The following is an 18,087-nucleotide window of genomic DNA, read 5'->3' as shown; positions in this document are numbered from 1 at the left end:
TCACAATGCAGTTCTGACCCTCCCTCACTCTACTCCATGTAATTCTGTCCTTGCCCCAGGTTTAAACAACACACTGAAGATGTCCATGCTTGTAACTCCAACTCAGATCTCTTCTTTTGAGCACGAGATTCAAATATCCAGCTCCATACTTGATATTGCTACCTGGCTGACAATGTAACATGCACAAACTTGACACGTCCAAAACATCCATCCTCCCAAACATGGCCTCCCCAACTCACTACCAATAACTTGACACATGATAGCAGCTGCTTAGATTCCAAATCTCAGAGTCACCCTTGATGTGTCCCTTCCCCTCCCCCCTCCACGTGCAGTCCCTGAGTGCGTTCTGTTGATTCTTCCAGGTGTTTTCCAAACCCCCTCTTCCTTACTGTCCACAGTCTCTCCGTTAGAGTAGGCCTCCTATGTTTTCCCTGGTCTACTGCTACAGATATGTTCCAGCAATCTCTACAGCAGCATCTGGCCCTTCCATCTATTCTCCACAAAATGGAAGATGGCTTTCTTAGACGAGAACATGTCACACTCCAGTATAAAACCCTGCAAGGACTCCCACTGCACTTAGGATCCCTAACAAACCCAAACACACCCATGAGGTCCTGCCTTCCCCCTCACTTACCACACCAGTCCTCTCTCAGGTCTTCTGTGAGGCCAAGCAGAGTCTTTGGTCTAACGCATCTCAACTTGGTTAATTCCCCTGAACATCGTATGTTTCCACTGACATAACACAAGGGAACTCTGGTTGAGCATCCAATTCACACTGTCATTCCCAGACCTAGTTATTTCACTCACGGCTCTTTCACCAACTTGCAAAATCTCCATGTTTATTTTCTGTTCACTTGTGTTTTTTGGTTTGTTGTTGTTTTCTTTCTGCATGTACTCCTCTTAAGGGCAAAGACCACAGCTCTTTTGGTCACTGTTTAATGCAATGCTTGGCACAGAGTAAATTCTTAATAAACACATAGACTGGATGAACGAAAGTGGTTCTCTTCCCTATCTCACTTCTCCAGAACAAGGCTGACCAACTTCTGATGGCAGGTGAGGAAGACACCTGTTGGCAGCTGTAGATGGTCTAGAGGAGGAGTGGAAGTCTAGGCAGGGGAGCAGACATGGTGCCGGCAACACTCTACAACACTCCTTGGTCCCTCCTCTCTGCAGATTCTGAGCAATGGTTCAAAGTCGGCACTTCAACAGTCCAATCTGCAGACTCCCTAGCAAAGCACCAGCCACAATTTAGAGTATTTGTATTCTTCTCTAATCTTTTCCAAATATTTAAATTAGCTATATGGACACTAAACTTTGGAGCTGAACTAGCTGTATCCTATGCAAAACATGGAAGGCCCCAGGGTTCTGACGAAGGCAGCATATACATGATAGTTTTTACGTGCACCATAAATAGTTTTCTGTTTGAGAGTCAATTTCAGAATTACCCACTATCCGATCTGGGATCAAAGAGCATATTCTATGTTTAAAAATGTTTACATGCAAATTATAGGCAAATTAATATTGATATCCACTCCTAGACATATACATGTAGACACACGACCACAGCTGGCGCAGGGAGGACACAAGGCTGGCCAGCTATGACTTAACTCAGCAGAACCAAGTAGCAGATGATTTTAAGTGTATTAGGAATTTATAGGGGCTGCATTTATCAGTACAGCTATACTAGGTAATGTACATTTCCTTCTTTTGAGACATTAACCAAGGTGAACAATAAAGCCTTCTCTAGGGTCTTAATGAGGCCACAGGGTTTCCTATCAGTTCCTACATGACAACACAGAACCACCTATCTCTGGGGACTCAACTGGTGAACTGGGAAACTGGGAGAGGCTGGCCGAGCCCCTCAGGGCTGATAGCACCAGCTGTGCCACCGTGTGATAAGGGACAACTAACTTAACTAACTTCCCTGCAGCCTCTTCAGCTCAAGAATGGAAATCACGGGAGTCCTGACTATGCGAAGAAAGGAGAGGAGGTGCTGAGGACATGGGCATGCAGCCTGGCACAGGGGGTGCCCACATCCTTGCTCTACTCCCAACTAACAGCGCCACTAGCCCCTTTCCCCGTCTTTTGCTTTTGACTGAGTTTCCCAGGCCAGGAACAAGAAGAGAAGCTTCTATAGAAGTTGGGACTTGGTTGAATACTCAAATTGTATAGAACTTCAGAAAATGTGGTAAGGAAAAAGAATAGTGCAATGACAGAGCATGGAGAAAGGAGAACCAAGCAGAGGTGAGTCTGCATATGGTGGGCAAGGGCTTGGTTGGGAGTTAAGCCTTGATGAAGCCGAGTATTTGGGGTCGGGACTTGGGGCAGCGAGGCAGCACTTTTGCGGGGCTGGATGAAAGAGGGCATCACGAACTGGGGAGAGAAGCTCACACCTGACACAGACAATGACCACACATGAACCTGGGTGTGCCCCTGTTTAGTACCCTCACAGTGCCTTCTACCTGGTGATGTTCTGCCATCATGTTTGCCACTATGACAGCATTTCTAATCTACCACTTACACTTGGTCAGCACTGGGAGTGAACAGAGAATGATCAAGCCTACTTCTCTAAACCCAGGTCAAGGTATACCTGACCCCAAACGAAAGGTTATACTTATGGACATGGAACATGTTTCCTTCCTTCTGCACAGACCAGTGAAGTTAGGCTGTAACAGCTTTTCCTCCAGGGAGATAATGGAGTATCTGGAGTGCCAGGTCTATTTTTACTCAGTCGCTCATCCATTGGCCATCAGTGTAATGCAGGCAAAGGGGAGGGGCGGGAAGAACTATGGAGCAGGTGGAGAGACCACACTAAGCTCCTATGTTCTCTTCTCCCCATCTGCCCTAAAAGACAGAGCAGAGCAGGAAGCCAAAGAACACTTGTCTAGGTGGCAGCCTACATAAAGACTTACCCTTGGGGTTTAAGCGGGAGACAGTCACAGAAAAGCAGAGAAAAATTCCTCCAACTCTCTCCCATTGAGCCTTCTCAGCACAGAGAAAATCTAAGCACTTTTAAGATTCCAGTTTCTAGATATCCACCAAATCCTATGAACTTTTAATCTAACTTCACCCATTAAGAAGGCAGAAATGATGGACAGACACTGGAATGGGTGTACTTGTCTAAGAAAAAGCAACTGAGAAGGTTGCTTCCTTTGGGCACAGAAGTGTCTTTCCAGGTTCACGGCACAAGAAGCCAAGGTCTTGGGCTAGCGCTTCCAAAATAAATCTGAGGATATTCTTCTGAATTTGAGTTTGAAGCAATCTGATACCCGTACTGGCATCAGTGCCAACCCGAGTATGATCTTGGGGGAGGTCCAGCAGAGATAAGATGACAACAGAAAAGCCATAAACACTTCAAGTTTAATTCCACTTTTAAGTGGAGTTTCAAGCTGCCATGTGGCAATCAACATTTAAGACTTACATAAAACTCCTCTGACTAAAACACAATGTATGTGTGTATATGTGTGCGAATATATCATATATGATAATAAATGGATAAAGAAATGAGAATCTCCATTAACATGCAACAAGATTAGAAGAGAACACTAAAATAAATCATAATATTTATAAGCAGTTTTAAAGATGTATTTATGGGCCTTTAGTGTCTCCCTTTTCACACAAGGAGTATTTTCATTGTTGAACAGGTTCTATAAGAATTTACACGGTAATCGCTGTATACTTACATGATGCAGAAACATACTTTTAAAGCTAAGCAGGTGTAGGAATTCAGAAGTCTTTTAGTCTAATTTACTTTAAAGGTGGGGGGAAAAAAAAAAACAACAACCTGAGCTATAGAGTGTGCAAATAATTCATCCTGATAACGAAGTGTACAGATCAGCACAGCTCTGAATTCTGTCAATTATTTACATTATTGCCTTGATTTTTAGTTTCCTCATCTGTAAAATGAGAGGTCTCAACCATATGAACTCTAAGGTATATACAACTGGAATGCATACAATTTTGTCCGTAGCCCAAAAACATATTAGTGATAGATCACCTAGGAAAAAGCGAAGAGGCAGCTATGAAATTAGAGGCTTGACACCCTCCTCGGAGGCTGATGCATGCTATGTTTCCGTTCTAATGAGCAGGTCCTCAGGGATGGCCTGGGTCCACATACTTCACAAGAGGGGTGGTTGGGAGATGGACTTCCCATGGAGTCAAACATGTGGAGAGCCACCTGGCCCTAGCTTACCTGGCTTCCTCAGTCTCCCAGAGATGACACCTTACACTTCACCTCTATTCTAATTCTCAGAGTCCCATCTTGTGCCTTACATTACACTTCTGCTAAAGTCAAGGCCAGAACTCAGGAAATACATATGATCATGTTCTGGAAGCAATATTGAAGGTCTTTCTTCATGGGAGAAGCACCTCTTTAAAGGGTGTTCTCTCTTTGTAGTACCTGATTTCTGCTGTCTGCAATTACAACATTTGAATATTCACCTTTTCAGTCTTTGTTTTCCTAATCCTGACCCTGAGGTTTAGGCAGCTGGCCACCAGGTGGTGTTTGGGTTCCTTGGTCTCAGGGTCGACACCAAAAATTTCCTTTTTAGATTTTCATTTATTTATTTATATGAGAGAGAGAAAGCACAACGCAAGTAGAGGGGCCAGGGCAGAAGGAGGAGAAGCAGACTCCCTGCTGAGAAGGGAGCCTGATACCAGGTTCAGTCCCAGGACCCTGAGATCATGACTTGAGCGGAAGGCAGAGGCTTCACCAACCGGGCCACCCCAGCTTCCCCATCCACACCAACAATTTCTACTTAAGTCCTGTTTTGTCTTGTGTGACAGATTGCTAATCTATTCCCCTGTTGCCTCCCCCAAAAAAGGCCCTAATTTTTAGCTGCACATATTTTTTTCCTGGAACTAAAACGACATCTCTAAACCTCATTGCACTGGATGGGGTTAGATGAGTACTTTTTCACCAGAAGGTGAAAGCAGACAGAATACATGTCACCTTTAAGCAAACATGCTTCTAAGACAGCTGGCATGCACCTTCCCTCCCCCGCTGCCCTGTTCTTCCCTACTGCTGCCTTCCTGTTGGCTAGAAAGTAGATATAATAGGGCTGCATGGTCAGAAGAGTTCAAGGACCATGAAGAGATGCTGGGAACAGAAGCCAAGTGCGATAAAGCAGCAAGAGAGCTGGAGCGCAGATTCCTCGCACCTTAGATACTGAGGGTACCATCAGACACCCTGGACTGGTTTCTCCTGAGCTTTTCTCTGAGACGGAAATAAATGTCTCTCTTCTTTAAGTCGCGGTTGTTTTGATGTTTCCTGGTGCTCACAGCTGGATCTAATCTGAATCACATATCTTGAGATTCAGATTCATTTTTATTCTTTTAAGGATTTATCCCTTTATTTGAGAGGAGGGGCAGAGGGAAAGGGAGAAGCAGACTCCACGCTGCGTGTGGATCCTGACATGGGGCTCAATCCCAAGACCTTGAGATTGTGACCTGAGCCAAAACTAAGAGCACGTGACCAAATGAGCCACCCAGGTGCCCCAAAATTCAGATTCATTTTTAAAAACAAAAATCATCAAAATGACAAAAGGTAACTACCATTTGCCCACATACCATTCATAGATGATACCACGCCACTGATTCAGTTCTAATAAGAAGGAAGCTGCATGCTACTCTGTTTTCTATAGGATAAGGAAATAGGACGCTCTTTTTCCAAGATCGTTTTCTAGCAAGGAGCTGGAGCTAATTATTAGCAGTGAGTAACCTGAAACTGACCCACCTGCATATCATCAAAGCTCAGTAACCTGCAACTTTTTATGGATCTTGAAAGCCATCACTCTTAGAACCAGGTAAACAAAATTTGAATCTATTTAAATGACTATTCCATAGGACAGCAAACTCAGTTTTATCTGTAGATATCAGATACATTTTAATGTACAGATTAACAACTGTAATATAATTTGTAAGGTACATATTACAAACTTTGTGTGTACTAAGGAAGAAGAAACCTCCAAGGAGTACCGCTGTCTCCTGCGGTACTGAGTTTACAGGTTGCCGGATCTCTGATGTTCAGGGCCTCTAATACAGTAAAGAACAATAAACCTAGATGGCCTTCCAGGAAGTGAATCTGAGCCATTCAAACAGCATCAACGCCTGTTAACTCATTAATGTCTCCACAAAATAAATTGAGCAAACATGCCTGCTGCTGGCTCACCATGTCCCCCGCAGGAGGGCCAAGCAATAGGGCTTCTTGCTGGCCGCCCCCCTCAGGCTCTCAGTCACCAGGGTGGGTTCTATGGTTGTCCTGGCCCCCGTCTCCGCTTCCTCAGTGCAGTTTCAGAGAAGCTCAGAGCAAGGTCGGCACAGCCTGGCTTTCACCCACGTTGTCACAGCAAAGCCTCACACAGAAGGCTCAAGAAACCTCCCCAGGCTTCTCATTTTGGGGACTGACTGCTTGGTTCTCAAGCCACCTTGTGATTTTTTACTGAAAGAGGGTTGTCTGCAGATGGCTGCAAGTAAAGTCCTTTTTAAAACAGGAAGAGGATTTACTTACCATGCTATGAGGACGGCACTGACTTGGGTCCCCATAACTTACTTTTCTATTATTAAAAAAAAAAAAAAACAACAAAAAACTCTTCAGCAACCTTTGCAGTCAAATTATTTTAACATGGCTGATATGAAAAGGGGAAAGAGACCCAAACACGTACCCTCTGAAAAACTATACCCTCAGTCTAGTACACCTACATGACGGAGTGCTAAGGAAGGGTGGGGGGGTCTGTTCATGCGAGAATACGCCGCGGTGAAAATCATGCCTCGGATCACTGGGGTGCTCCAGCACTAAATCACCAGCAACAATTTAAAGCAGTTCCCTCGTCATTTGGAAGCACGGTGACCCCTCAAAAAGTTCTTTGGGAAAATCTCCCTGCAGTCACTCTTCACTGGCATTTCTGAACATTTCTGCCCGGCAACCATGAGAACACAGTGCTATGGAGAAGCTTTATCACCAGTTCAATGGTCAGCTCACTGGGGATGTGGATGAGTCAAAATCCAAGAACTGGATGTCCCATGCGCTCAGCACAGAAGTTAACAAACGTTAAAAGACTAATTAATGTTCTGAGAACGTGTTCTATGGACAACAAAGCCTGTGTAGGCTAGCAACCACACACCAGCTAGCACCGAGGCTAGAAAAACATACACTAAATTAAAGACAAAAATCCCCACACTCCCTCTACCTCAAGGCATCTTGGTAAACCCAAAGAAGTATTTAACATTCCTTTTCAGTTACCCAGCAAACACCTTTGGGATGCTCCTGGTGTTTTGTATGCATTACAGCAGGTAAACCTCAGCAAAGTCCCTACTGAGCATAAGAAAATAGGAATCAAGACAGTTCAATCTGTTAAATACCTATGATTCTTACTATTTTCATAATATAGTGTTTGCTTTCACCCATAAAATTGGACTTTCCTTCCCAATTTTTTGTCTTTTATGAAATGTGGAAACTGTCGCTAATGGGAGTTTATTCATAGTACACTCCGTTCACTGTTTTTTTTTTTTTTCCCCCCAGGTCCATAAATTTTGTCTTTCCTTTGGGGATGAAAAAAGAAAAAAGCCAATCCCTCAGCCTGGCTGGACAAATGAGATACTGAGAAACCAAAAGGTGCACTTTGCTCTTCCTTCTACCACATTCCACTGTGGTGCAAACACTGGTCCATCCACAAATGACAAAAGGCAGCCCACTGCACGGGATGCTGAGGGCTGGATTCCCTTCTTGAATTTGCTGTGAAATTATTAATCAACCTGCCACGAGAAGGCAGAAAGGCAGAGGCAGTCTCCAAATGAGGCTGGTGGTAAAGCTGGTCAGGAGTCTCATGGGGAACTAGGGACAGCGGCAGCGCCCACCTTCCTGTGTCTTCAACACCGCAGCACTGACCGAAGGCTGAACCCTGCCTGGGCTCACCTGAGAATACCCTGGCAGTGTCTGACCTTTCAGATCTGTATGTCTCAACTCTCCAGTCTGACTTTAAATTTCCCACGGTCAATGTCCTATGTCTAGAAACTCTCTGTATTCAAACAGTACCATTGGCATTGAAGGTCAGGTCATACCTGTTGATGGACTAAATTTAACTAAAATGTCCCTGTTACTTAATGTTTGTTTAAAACACATTAATGGTCATAAAGGTAGACAGATTTTTTTCAGGTCAATCACTTATTACCAAACTTGTCTTATGGATGTAATTTCTAATGCTCAGCGTTTCAGCTTTTTTTTTTTCAATTTAATTTTATTTTTTTCAGTGTTCCAAAATTCATTGTTAATGTACCACACTCAGGGCTCCATGCAATACCCTCCATGATACCCCCCACCAGCCTCACCCATCCCTCCACCCCATCTAAAACTAAATTTTTATATGTACCCCTGATTGGAAGAGAAACAATTTTCCAGGATCTGATTTTCAAAATTATATTCTTGAGAAAGATCAACTTTCTACCCGCAGCTGCAGTTAGGAATAGGTAAAGGTTATACAGTTTTGTTCTATGTCTGTCAGCAGAATATGATGTCATACCCTCCACCACCCCCCCCAACCCAAATTCAAGATGTGCTGGGTCTTGGGAATGTACAACACACAAGAATAGCCCTCTATGGCCTAATTAGCCACGTGTTTCTCTGACCTTCTCTTTCTCCTCGTCTTGGTCTGTCTTACCAGCTGTCCCAGCAGGTAGCTCTACGTGGTCATGACCACCATTAATTTCATCTGACTAACCACGCAGCGTAATCCATGCTGCAGGATTTGCTCCCAACAATAACATGCCTCACAAAATGTAAGAAGGGATCACAGACAGCCCAGAGGATCTTCTTTTTAAATCATATACGGAATGAATACGAACACCAGGGTCAAGAGGAATCAAAAGCGACATTACCCTAAAGTGACTGAAAACAAAAATCTACCTCCTCCCTCGCCCTGTGGATGCTATAACACACCATCAGGATGGTTTCCAGTCACGCGCTAATCCCTCTCCAAGGCCTGCTTTTACAATGGTTAGGTCATCGCTGGCAACACCGCTGAGAGCCTAATCAAAACGTGAGGACATCTGTCACGCTCACATCTCACGTCAAGGTTCTGCTGATACACGTGACTCTAAGCCATCGCACAACGGAGCTGAAGTGACAGAAGTTGTGGTGTTGGGATATCAAAGAGCATTTCCAAGGCACCCGTAAACGATGAAAGAATTCTGTTTTGGTAACTCACTGCAAGATGTCTGCTGTGTGCAATCAATAGGCAGAAACTCTGCTGTTGGCATTCTATGACTACTCTGTCCACAGGCAGAGCTCTGCTGTCAAAATCCGGAAATGAGGAGCAGCGCATTGACATGTGGGATGCACCTGTGCTCTGTCTAGCTACTTTTAAATATTTACCATCTTTCTCCCCTTCTTCTTCCCTCCTGCTATGGTAAAAACAAAAGGTTGTCGTCCAATAGCTCAACATCAGGGAAGTTTTCTCTGTGAAGCAGAGAGCCAGGCAGAGGAGCTCAGCTGTGTGACACTGCACACACTGGCGTCACCCAAGCCTGTCCCTTCCCTGGTTAGATGTGTAGATGTCGGGCTACCCACGTGGCTGAGAGAGTTCTACTCTGCTGAGCATGTGCTCAGGTGTAATGAGTTATCTTTTCATTTATAAAAGAGAACGGTACAGATTAGCTGGTAACTAGTGTCTCTGGGAATCATTTATCAAGAATATCACTATTGCCAGCATGGACAAGAACGGCTACAATTCCAACTGTCCCCTCCCCTTCCCTCCCTGTGAGGAGAGTAACCTCCCTGTAAGCAGCTGCCTCCCTGGTGTTATTATAGGTGCCCCTCCCTCCTCAAACCCCAAGATAACTGCAGACTTGAGCACTAATTTGGGGAAAGCTGGAAAGGAGAAGAAAATAATGTGTTTTCTAATAGAGCTGAGGGGCTGAATAGTCAAGATGAGGCGATGAGGGGCGCCTGGGTGGCTCAGTGGGTTAAACCTCTGCCTTCAGATCGGGTCATGATCTCAAGGTCCTGGGATCGAGCCCCGCATCGGGCTCTCTGCTCGGCGGGGAGCCTGTTTCCTCCTCTCTCACTCTCTCTCTCTCTCTGCCTATCTGCCTACTTGTGATCTCTGTCTGTCAAATAAATAAATAAAAATCTTAAAAAAAAAAAAAAAAGATGAGGCGATGACACAGGGTCTCTCTTGGGTGACTGTCCAATTCTAGGGCAGCCAATACGGGACCCTTGAGGGCAGAAAAGGGACAGTCTGCAGATACTGCTCGGGCAGCCCTGGCATTACTGATGGGGGAGGCGATGGTGTGTACGCACATACCCTGGCCCTGAGGTTGCTGAGGCAAAGACTAGACACAGGCCCTGGGAAAGTGACATGTGACATTTGATAGGGACAGATCTCCAATACATGGAGAAAAGGGATAACAGACAAGAGTGACAGCCTAATAATGATTTTTAAAGTCTACTACAGGACTAGGTGAATGAGCGAACCACGTAAGTACCAGACGGACTACTGGCTCCCACAGGATCTCTCTCCAGGCAACGGCTCACCTTGAAAATGAAAGCAGCAGCAAGCCAAAACAGATATACAGAAGACTAACAGTATGTTATATTATTTCAAATACTGACTGAAAAAATGGATTATATTCTATGTGCCAGACACAAAATATACATCATGTCATATAACCCTAGAGGAATCCTGCAAAATAGAGATCACCTCTAAAAAAACTTGGAGAGGTTAAGTGACTCATCCTATGTCACCCAATGAGCACATGCACATTGCAGGCCCGAAAGAGCTTCGTGACAAAGAACCTGTGCATCTACCGAGAACATTGGGATTTTATAAGTACTTTTTTTTTTTTAAAGATTTTATTTATTTCTTTGGCAGACAGAGATCACAAGTAGGCAGAGAGGCAGGCACAGAGAGAGAGGGGGAAGCAAGCTCCCTACTGAGCAGAGAGCCCGATGTGGGGCTCGATTCCAGAACCCCGGGACCATGACCTGAGCCGAAGGCAGAGGCTTTAACCCACTGAGACACCCAGGCACCCCTATAAGTACTTTTTAATATAGATCAGGGATCAGTCAGCTTTTTCTCAGAGGGCCAAAAACTAAGTGGGCCATATAGGCCCTGTTGCACTCACCCTATCAATGCACCAAGCCCGCCACAGGCACTATGTCAACAGATGGGCGTGGCTGTTCTCCCACAAAACCAGAGGCCGGTTTGCCAAAACCTGCCAAAACCTAGAACAAGGGGTGACAGGCTGCAGCCCTGGGCCAGATCTGGCCCACCATGGGTTTCTGTAAATAACACTTTACTTATGATATAGATGTAGGTCACCATCCAGACCATTTCTAGACAGGTGACGGGTAACTCAGCAGGCTGAGTTTCAGAGAAACACTGTGGGAGCATCCACTCTTTGTTCTACACTCGGTTCGGATTCCCAGTCTGTGGTCTGTGTGGTTTGGTCCTCCAGGTTGGAGAGGCCTGATAAAATACCTGGTACCTCACAGGTGACCTCTCACTGCAAAGGGTCAGACATGCTACGTCCTCAATCAATAAGTGACTCAGTTTCTGGGAGACTCAGTACCTCTGGGGAGCTGGAAATGCAAAAACGGAGCTTCATAACCCGAAAGGACAGGCGGCCAGAGATGGAACTTGTGGTGCCATGACGATTAATCAGTTGTCATTCATTCTAGTATTTTGTGGAGTGCCTCGTCTGCACCAGGCACAAGTACATGGGACCATCAGATGGAAAAGACGGACTCCAAGCGCCTGAGGAAAGACTTTGTGCAGAGCAGATCTGCATTGTTACCTGGGACACCACGAGACCTGGGCTAGCCAATTCTCAGGCAAGCAGACAAACAGTGTTGCTTCGACAGCTCCTGCAGGAAGATCCCCCCACAGGGGCTCTGGCGGCTCATCGAGAGCAGCTGCTGGGGGAGCAGAAGCTGCAAGCTCTAGGAGGGCAGGACCGTGCCCGGCTCCCTACCCAGGGAGAGCAGGAGCCCCAAAGACACCTGTTGTGTGTATTACCCGCGCTCCCTCCGCGGCTCCCTCCGCGGCTCCCTCCACGGCTCCTGACACACTAGGGTGGCGACAGCCTGGCTCGGGCGGAAGTCAGGTTTTCTAACTCTCGTAGACGCTCCATACCTGGATTGTCTGGTAATCGGAAGCATCGATCCCTTTCACCGTAACCTCTCGGAAGACTCGTGGCTCCAGTTCCTCTTTGGTGAGGTCACAGTGATAAATGATACCTAGAAGGAAGTGGAAATCCTGGGTTAGTTCACAGACTCACTGGATACGAAGTGGGGCGGCGAGGGTCACACGGCACAGCCAGATGCCATGAAGAGCATGGGAGGAGCCTTAGCGAGGGACCGCGATATTCTCTGCTGCCGAGTAAGGGTCCCCGCACCAAGACAGCTGAGAACGGCCCACTGCAGGGGATGCCATGCAGTGTTCCCTCCTGCTCATCGCCACCACATCGGGCCTTCCTTCTTACACCTGTAACCTGCGAGGGCATTTTAGAAGATTCCACAGCATTCTGTTGAGTATGAGAAGAGGCAGAAAAATGTCACGGTGGAAACTTAACAGGTTGTGCCTATGCCAGGTCGCGTAGGAGTGCAGGTCAAAGAAAACGGGAAACTTCATGTAAGGCCATTTTACCTTTGAGGTTGAGTATGAGGCAAAACTCAAACGATTTGCCCACAGTCAACAGCCAGTCAGGGTCTTGTGCTGGGAACTCTGGGGCTCCAGACGGGTGGCCATGGGTACCCGATGGCCACCCGTCTGCGGACACACATGTGGATAGCAATCAGGGACTCAAGATGGCCAGGTACCATTTTCGAGTTACTTTTAAAATTCTGATCATCCCATTAACTGTGTGCAGCACATTAATGAATATACACCAAGAATGCCAGCTTATTTAATCCCTAATTAAAATTCCATTTCCTGAATTTAATGCTATTACACTCTAACAGGGAAGAACTTGATCAAAGAAACAATAAGTAAGATGAGATGTTACTATTTGGAAACAATGACACTGGGGTGGTTTATGAAACAGAATTAGTCATTCACAGTGACTGGTGTGGAAACAACCCGCCCACACAATACTTTAAGCATATGCTGTCAAATATATGAAAAATCAATTCAGTGATCCCAATACTTGTTGGAAAACTAGAAACTAAAATGGTACTCCCACAGGGCACATTCGAATTGATTGATCATATATTATAAGGGTGGCTTGCTTTCTTCTCAACTCCTCTGTGCATGTGGTTCATGAGCCGATGAGAAACAACATTCTGCACCCCCAATACGTTTACATTCTTTAATAGCACGACTGCTGATCTCTATGAATGCCATCGCAAGTCTCATGCTTACAGACAAATTATTTCAAGGTACTATAACAGGAAGTATGACCAATATTGATAGACGATAAGTAATATGACCAAAGTACTGCCTTTCCTAGTTTAAGTCATACTTGGATATCTGTTGAAATCTGTCTTTGTACAGCAAGTAGTTCCAAACTACATTCAGGGTATACATTTTTGGGGTGGGGGGAGGCATACATTCTAATGTACCAAATACTAAATAGTGTCCTTGTCTAGATGAATGTAATCATGAGGGTGAGGCTATTTTCAGAGATATGTTAATTTCTGAAAAGTTTCTAGATCAGTATGTACTTGCCCCCTTCCTCAAAACACACAAACATATGAATCTTAAAAAAAGAAGAAAAAAAAAAGCGAAGAAGAAAACCTAGCTGTACCACCAAACAACTAACAAAAAAGACTGCAAACCAAGCAGGTACCATTTGAGCCTCTGACTCACCTTGGACCACAGCAGCCCGCACCCCAGTGAATGATACGGGCCCAGGCAGCCATCACCCCCACCTGTGACAGATGCTCCGTCAATGACCTTACACAAGCCACCAAAGTACTAGAAGACAAATTCCTCTGTGAAAGACCATGAATTGGAAATGTACTCTAAATGCCTGTTCATCCGGAAGAACTAAGACGTCACACCCTCTAACAGCAGAATGAAGTAAGTAGGCAAAAGGCTCTGGCTACTATGCAGGGAAAGGGTGCCAAGAACCCGACTTCTGCCCTTCTGTTTTGCACCAAAGTGGCACCGTGGAGGAGGCTGGGTTAAACCTGAACGGACAAGGCTTAATAAATACATTTGATCAATACTTTCTCTTTACAGATCCGTCTGGGTTAGCCTGGACGAGCCCATCACACATTCACATAATGTGAAACCCTATTATCTAATGATGCTTGTGTCCTGTCTGATTTGGCTTGCTAAGTCCAAGGGAGGTGGGTTTGGAGAAGACACCTTAGAACCATAGACTAGAGAGGACTGGTCAGGTGATCTCTAGGAAATTAATTTCCACGTTTAAGGGGTGAAGACAGAGCTGGGTAATGGAAGTCCCTTAAGGCCAGAGGAGGTGTCTGGACTTGAGGAGTCGGGTCTCCTGATGAAAAGAGAGGTTTAACAAAGCCCTATTAGTAACAGGAAGAAGGCAGGGATGATCGGCTCATACAGTCCCAATAATCCAAAATAAATGTAAGGAGGTAAAAAAAATGGGAGTGGGAATTAAGAGGAAAGGAGATACTCTGTGAGAGACTGTGAAAGAAAAATCAGAGGACTTGAAAACAGGGTAGGTACAGAGAAGGCAAAAGAACTTTTTCCTAAAAGATGATCCAGACAGACCCACCTGGGTGGCTTTTAATGTTATTAAAAGAAAAAAACCTAAGTGGAAACTAAAACAAGTCTTAAAAATGTTTGCCCTCCTTGGTATTTACACAAAGGAGTTGAAAAGTTATGTCCACACAAAAATCTGCACACGGATATTTATAGCTGCTTTATTCGTAACTGCTAAAACTGGGAAGCTTCCAAGATGTCCTTCAGAAGATGAATGTGTAAATAAACCTCGGTACATCCAGACAATGGGATATTATTCAGGGTTAAAAGAAATAAGCCATTGAGCCCTTGAAAAGCTATGGAGGAAACTTAAATGCCTAGTTCTAAGTGAAAGAAGCCAATACCATATGATACCAACCAGAAGATATTCTGCAAAAAGTCAAAACCGTGGAAACAGTAAACAGATCAGTGGTCGCCAGGGGTTGGGGGGAGCAGAGAGGTAAACGGAGGGAGCATGGAGGGTTTTTAGGGCAGTGAAGATATCCCATAGGATGCGATAATGAGGGATACATGTCATTACAGATTTGTCCAAACCCACAGAATGTGCAACAGCAAGGGTCAACCATAATGTAAACGAGGGACTCTGGGGGATTACGATGTGTCATTGTAGTTTCAGCAATGTACCAACTGTCCACTCTGGTGGGGGAGGCTGTGATGCGGGGATAGGGGTATACTGGAAATCTCTGGTACCTTCTCCTCGATTTTGCTGTGAACCTAAAACTGTTCTAAAAAATTAAGTCTTACATTTTTTTATTTTGTGCCTTTCCCAAACAGTCTGGCAAAGACTTCTTTGCTCATCCCTGTTTCCCAGAGCCATGCACCTGGGACTTGCTATACTGGATTATTACAAGGTGTGAGTCTGTCTGGAGCTAACCTTAGACAACCCTTTGGGGTTCCATGAATACAGAATTAATCAGATCAACCAATAAGTGGTTTGGGCCACAGGGAGTAAGTGCATCATGTTCCAAATTGCCCTGGCTGCTCGTGGTCACCCAAGTTCAATCTAAGGTACAAAAGTCTAAATAGCCTGGGTTCAAGATGCAGTCTTCACTGTGTGCCTCCATGGGAAACAGGGTCACCTGGCCCCCACTGGCCAGATGCACACGTCCTAACAGCTGGAGCTGAAGTTATTGTTGGCCCCGAGGCTTCACTTAGTATTTGGTATCTGTTGTTTACTGCAGTAGTAGACAGCTAACCTTCAGAGACCAGGGAGAGAGAGCTTCTGGTATGGATGTGCCTAGATGTATATATATACTCACTGACAGTTTCTTGCTTTTGAGAGATCATCATGCTCTGATGGCTATTTTTACTTTGGACCAGCAGACCTGAGTCTAGAAGACCTGTTCTCTGGTTTTAGATCTAAAAAACTGCATTAAAGGGAGAAAAGAGAAAGACTGAGGCAAAATGAGTAAGACAAGACAAAAGGGAAGAACAAAGCATTACGACAACAAATTAGAGCTTGTTTAGAAACTGCCTGGCAGTACTTTGCAACTTTTCAAACTTCACAGCAGTAATAGTCACGGATAGTGTTTCACTGCTTGGCATGGAACTGTCCCTTTACAGTAGGTCAGTGAGCCCTTTCTTGCCCAGGTAATGAGGAGCTTGTTCCTGAGTCACAGAGAGTCCTTGCAGGAGGTTTATAGGCCCTTAGGGACACTGGCTTTTGTTAAGAATAGGGGAGTCACCCCTATCCTGTTCTCCTCACTGCCCTTCATCCATTTAAACTGTTTAAGCTATGGAATTTTCAAAGTAAAAACTCTGGAACCCAGTATAAATTAGGGAAATAAATGGTGAACCCAAACAGCAGTGGGTTCAGAACGATAATCTGAAAGAAATGGATTTTTTTCGGTTCTGGTGCACTGGCTGCCACTGTGCCCCAGGGCAAAAGGGACATGGCATAGGACCGTCCGACATGGGATTCTTGACCTGTCAGTTTCCAACTCCTGGTGCAGGGCATGGTTTCTACAGGGCTGTGGGCACTTTCTCCAGACCCTCTGGGTCCTCTGAAAGGCACAGGGGAAAGTAGAGCTGGCCGGCATTCTGGATCTACCATCAGACCTACTTACAGAAGAACATCACTCTCTTGGTTTCAGTAGCCCTGACAGCAAGCTGTCATGCCATTAAGACTCCTCACGATTAGCTGCTCTGTGACTCTCTCTCTCTCTCTCTCTCTCTCACACACACACACACACACACACAAAGTAGATGAGGCATTGCCGTCACCTGGCTGAATCCCATGATGAAAGAGCCGCTTCAGCACCTGTCTTGCTCTCTCCCCTACAGTCCCCCAGACTGTGCTGGGACCAGTGATTGCCACAAAGCCAGTCAGGACAAAAGGGCTATGCAGGAGCTTGAAAAACAAACGAGGGAAGTGCAGAAATGTTTTCAGCCAGACTGCTCTTAAGATAGGGTCTGCTAGGTCAACATCAAGCTGCCGATGGAGCCAGACTCCTGGGACAGATCAGGGTATGTGTGTGGCTCTGGTGACAACAAAATCCGGGCAGCCAAGTGGAGAAGCAGGAAAAACCAAAGCAACAAAATGAATGTGATCAACTGAAAAAAAATTACAGAGAGAACTGTTTGCTTTGGACAAAATTAACCCATACCATGGAACACAGTATCGTAACTTCTAAGCATGGCTTTTTTCTTTTCCCTTGAAACAAGGAACATATTTTCTCTATATGATGTAAGACTACACTTTTAGAATTATATTTTAATTCAGTTTAACAACAGCACAAATTATTCTCAGTCTGTTTTAGAAAACAGGTTTTTCATGTCAGATGAGACCAGAGATTTTTCTTTTATGCTTTTAGTTACTCTGCACTGTGTGTATCTTGATCTGTACAGACCAAAGGCTGAATCTCAGGTTCTACGTGTTCACACTAATTTTTTAAATCACCCTAGAACACCAGTTGGTCCTGTACCCAGAAGGATACTCAGGATATAAGATGAATGAGTGTGCCGTTTTAGGCTTTCACATTTCCCTGTGTTCTAAGCATCTGTTTTACTGTTTTATTCGCATTATGTAATTCTGGCTATACTACAGCGTATGGGATTTTCAATAACACAGCATTCCATTTCAATTTCCCAAAAGAAACTTAAACATTACGTCTGATTTTTCAGCTGAGTAACACTGGTGAAAAGACTCTCACCTGGAGATAAAAAGGAAGTAAACTGATAAAAGATTTCGGTGTCCTTCTTCTGACCGCTGTACCCCACAATGCTGCCGACTTCCAGGGGGAAGGTCTTGAGGAGAGCACCAGTGGCCAGGTCGTGAAGCTGCAGAACGTTCCTCACGTCATGAAGGTAGCACAACACCAAAAAGTTAGACCTCACACAAGCGACCCATTCTGAAAAGGTAAGGACAGATAAAAGCTAACATGGCTTTGAAAAGTAGTGAAAGGCAGACTTT

The 18,087-nt window shown here is 45.0% G+C and overlaps 1 protein-coding gene across 3 annotated transcripts in view; it reads right to left on the bottom strand.

The window, feature by feature from the left end:
* Positions 1-18,087, bottom strand: part of LOC101674902 (prolyl endopeptidase) — a 113,688-nt gene that overhangs the window by 28,714 nt on the left and 66,887 nt on the right. For all 3 annotated transcript variants that reach the window (XM_045080258.1, XM_004753430.3, XM_004753431.3), the window contains 2 exons: positions 17,828-18,025; positions 12,129-12,232 (listed from right to left, as the gene is read on the bottom strand). In XM_045080258.1, the coding sequence (XP_044936193.1) occupies positions 12,129-12,232; positions 17,828-18,025 (302 nt within the window). The remainder of the gene's footprint in view (positions 1-12,128; positions 12,233-17,827; positions 18,026-18,087) is intronic.

This window comes from Mustela putorius, unplaced genomic scaffold, assembly GCF_011764305.1.
Source record: "Mustela putorius furo isolate JIRA1106 unplaced genomic scaffold, ASM1176430v1.1 tig00000450_pilon_pilon_pilon, whole genome shotgun sequence".
NCBI classification, from domain to species: Eukaryota; Metazoa; Chordata; class Mammalia; order Carnivora; family Mustelidae; genus Mustela; species Mustela putorius.
The sequence above is the reverse complement of the archived record's forward strand: the minus strand, read 5'-3'. Positions and strand labels throughout refer to the sequence as shown.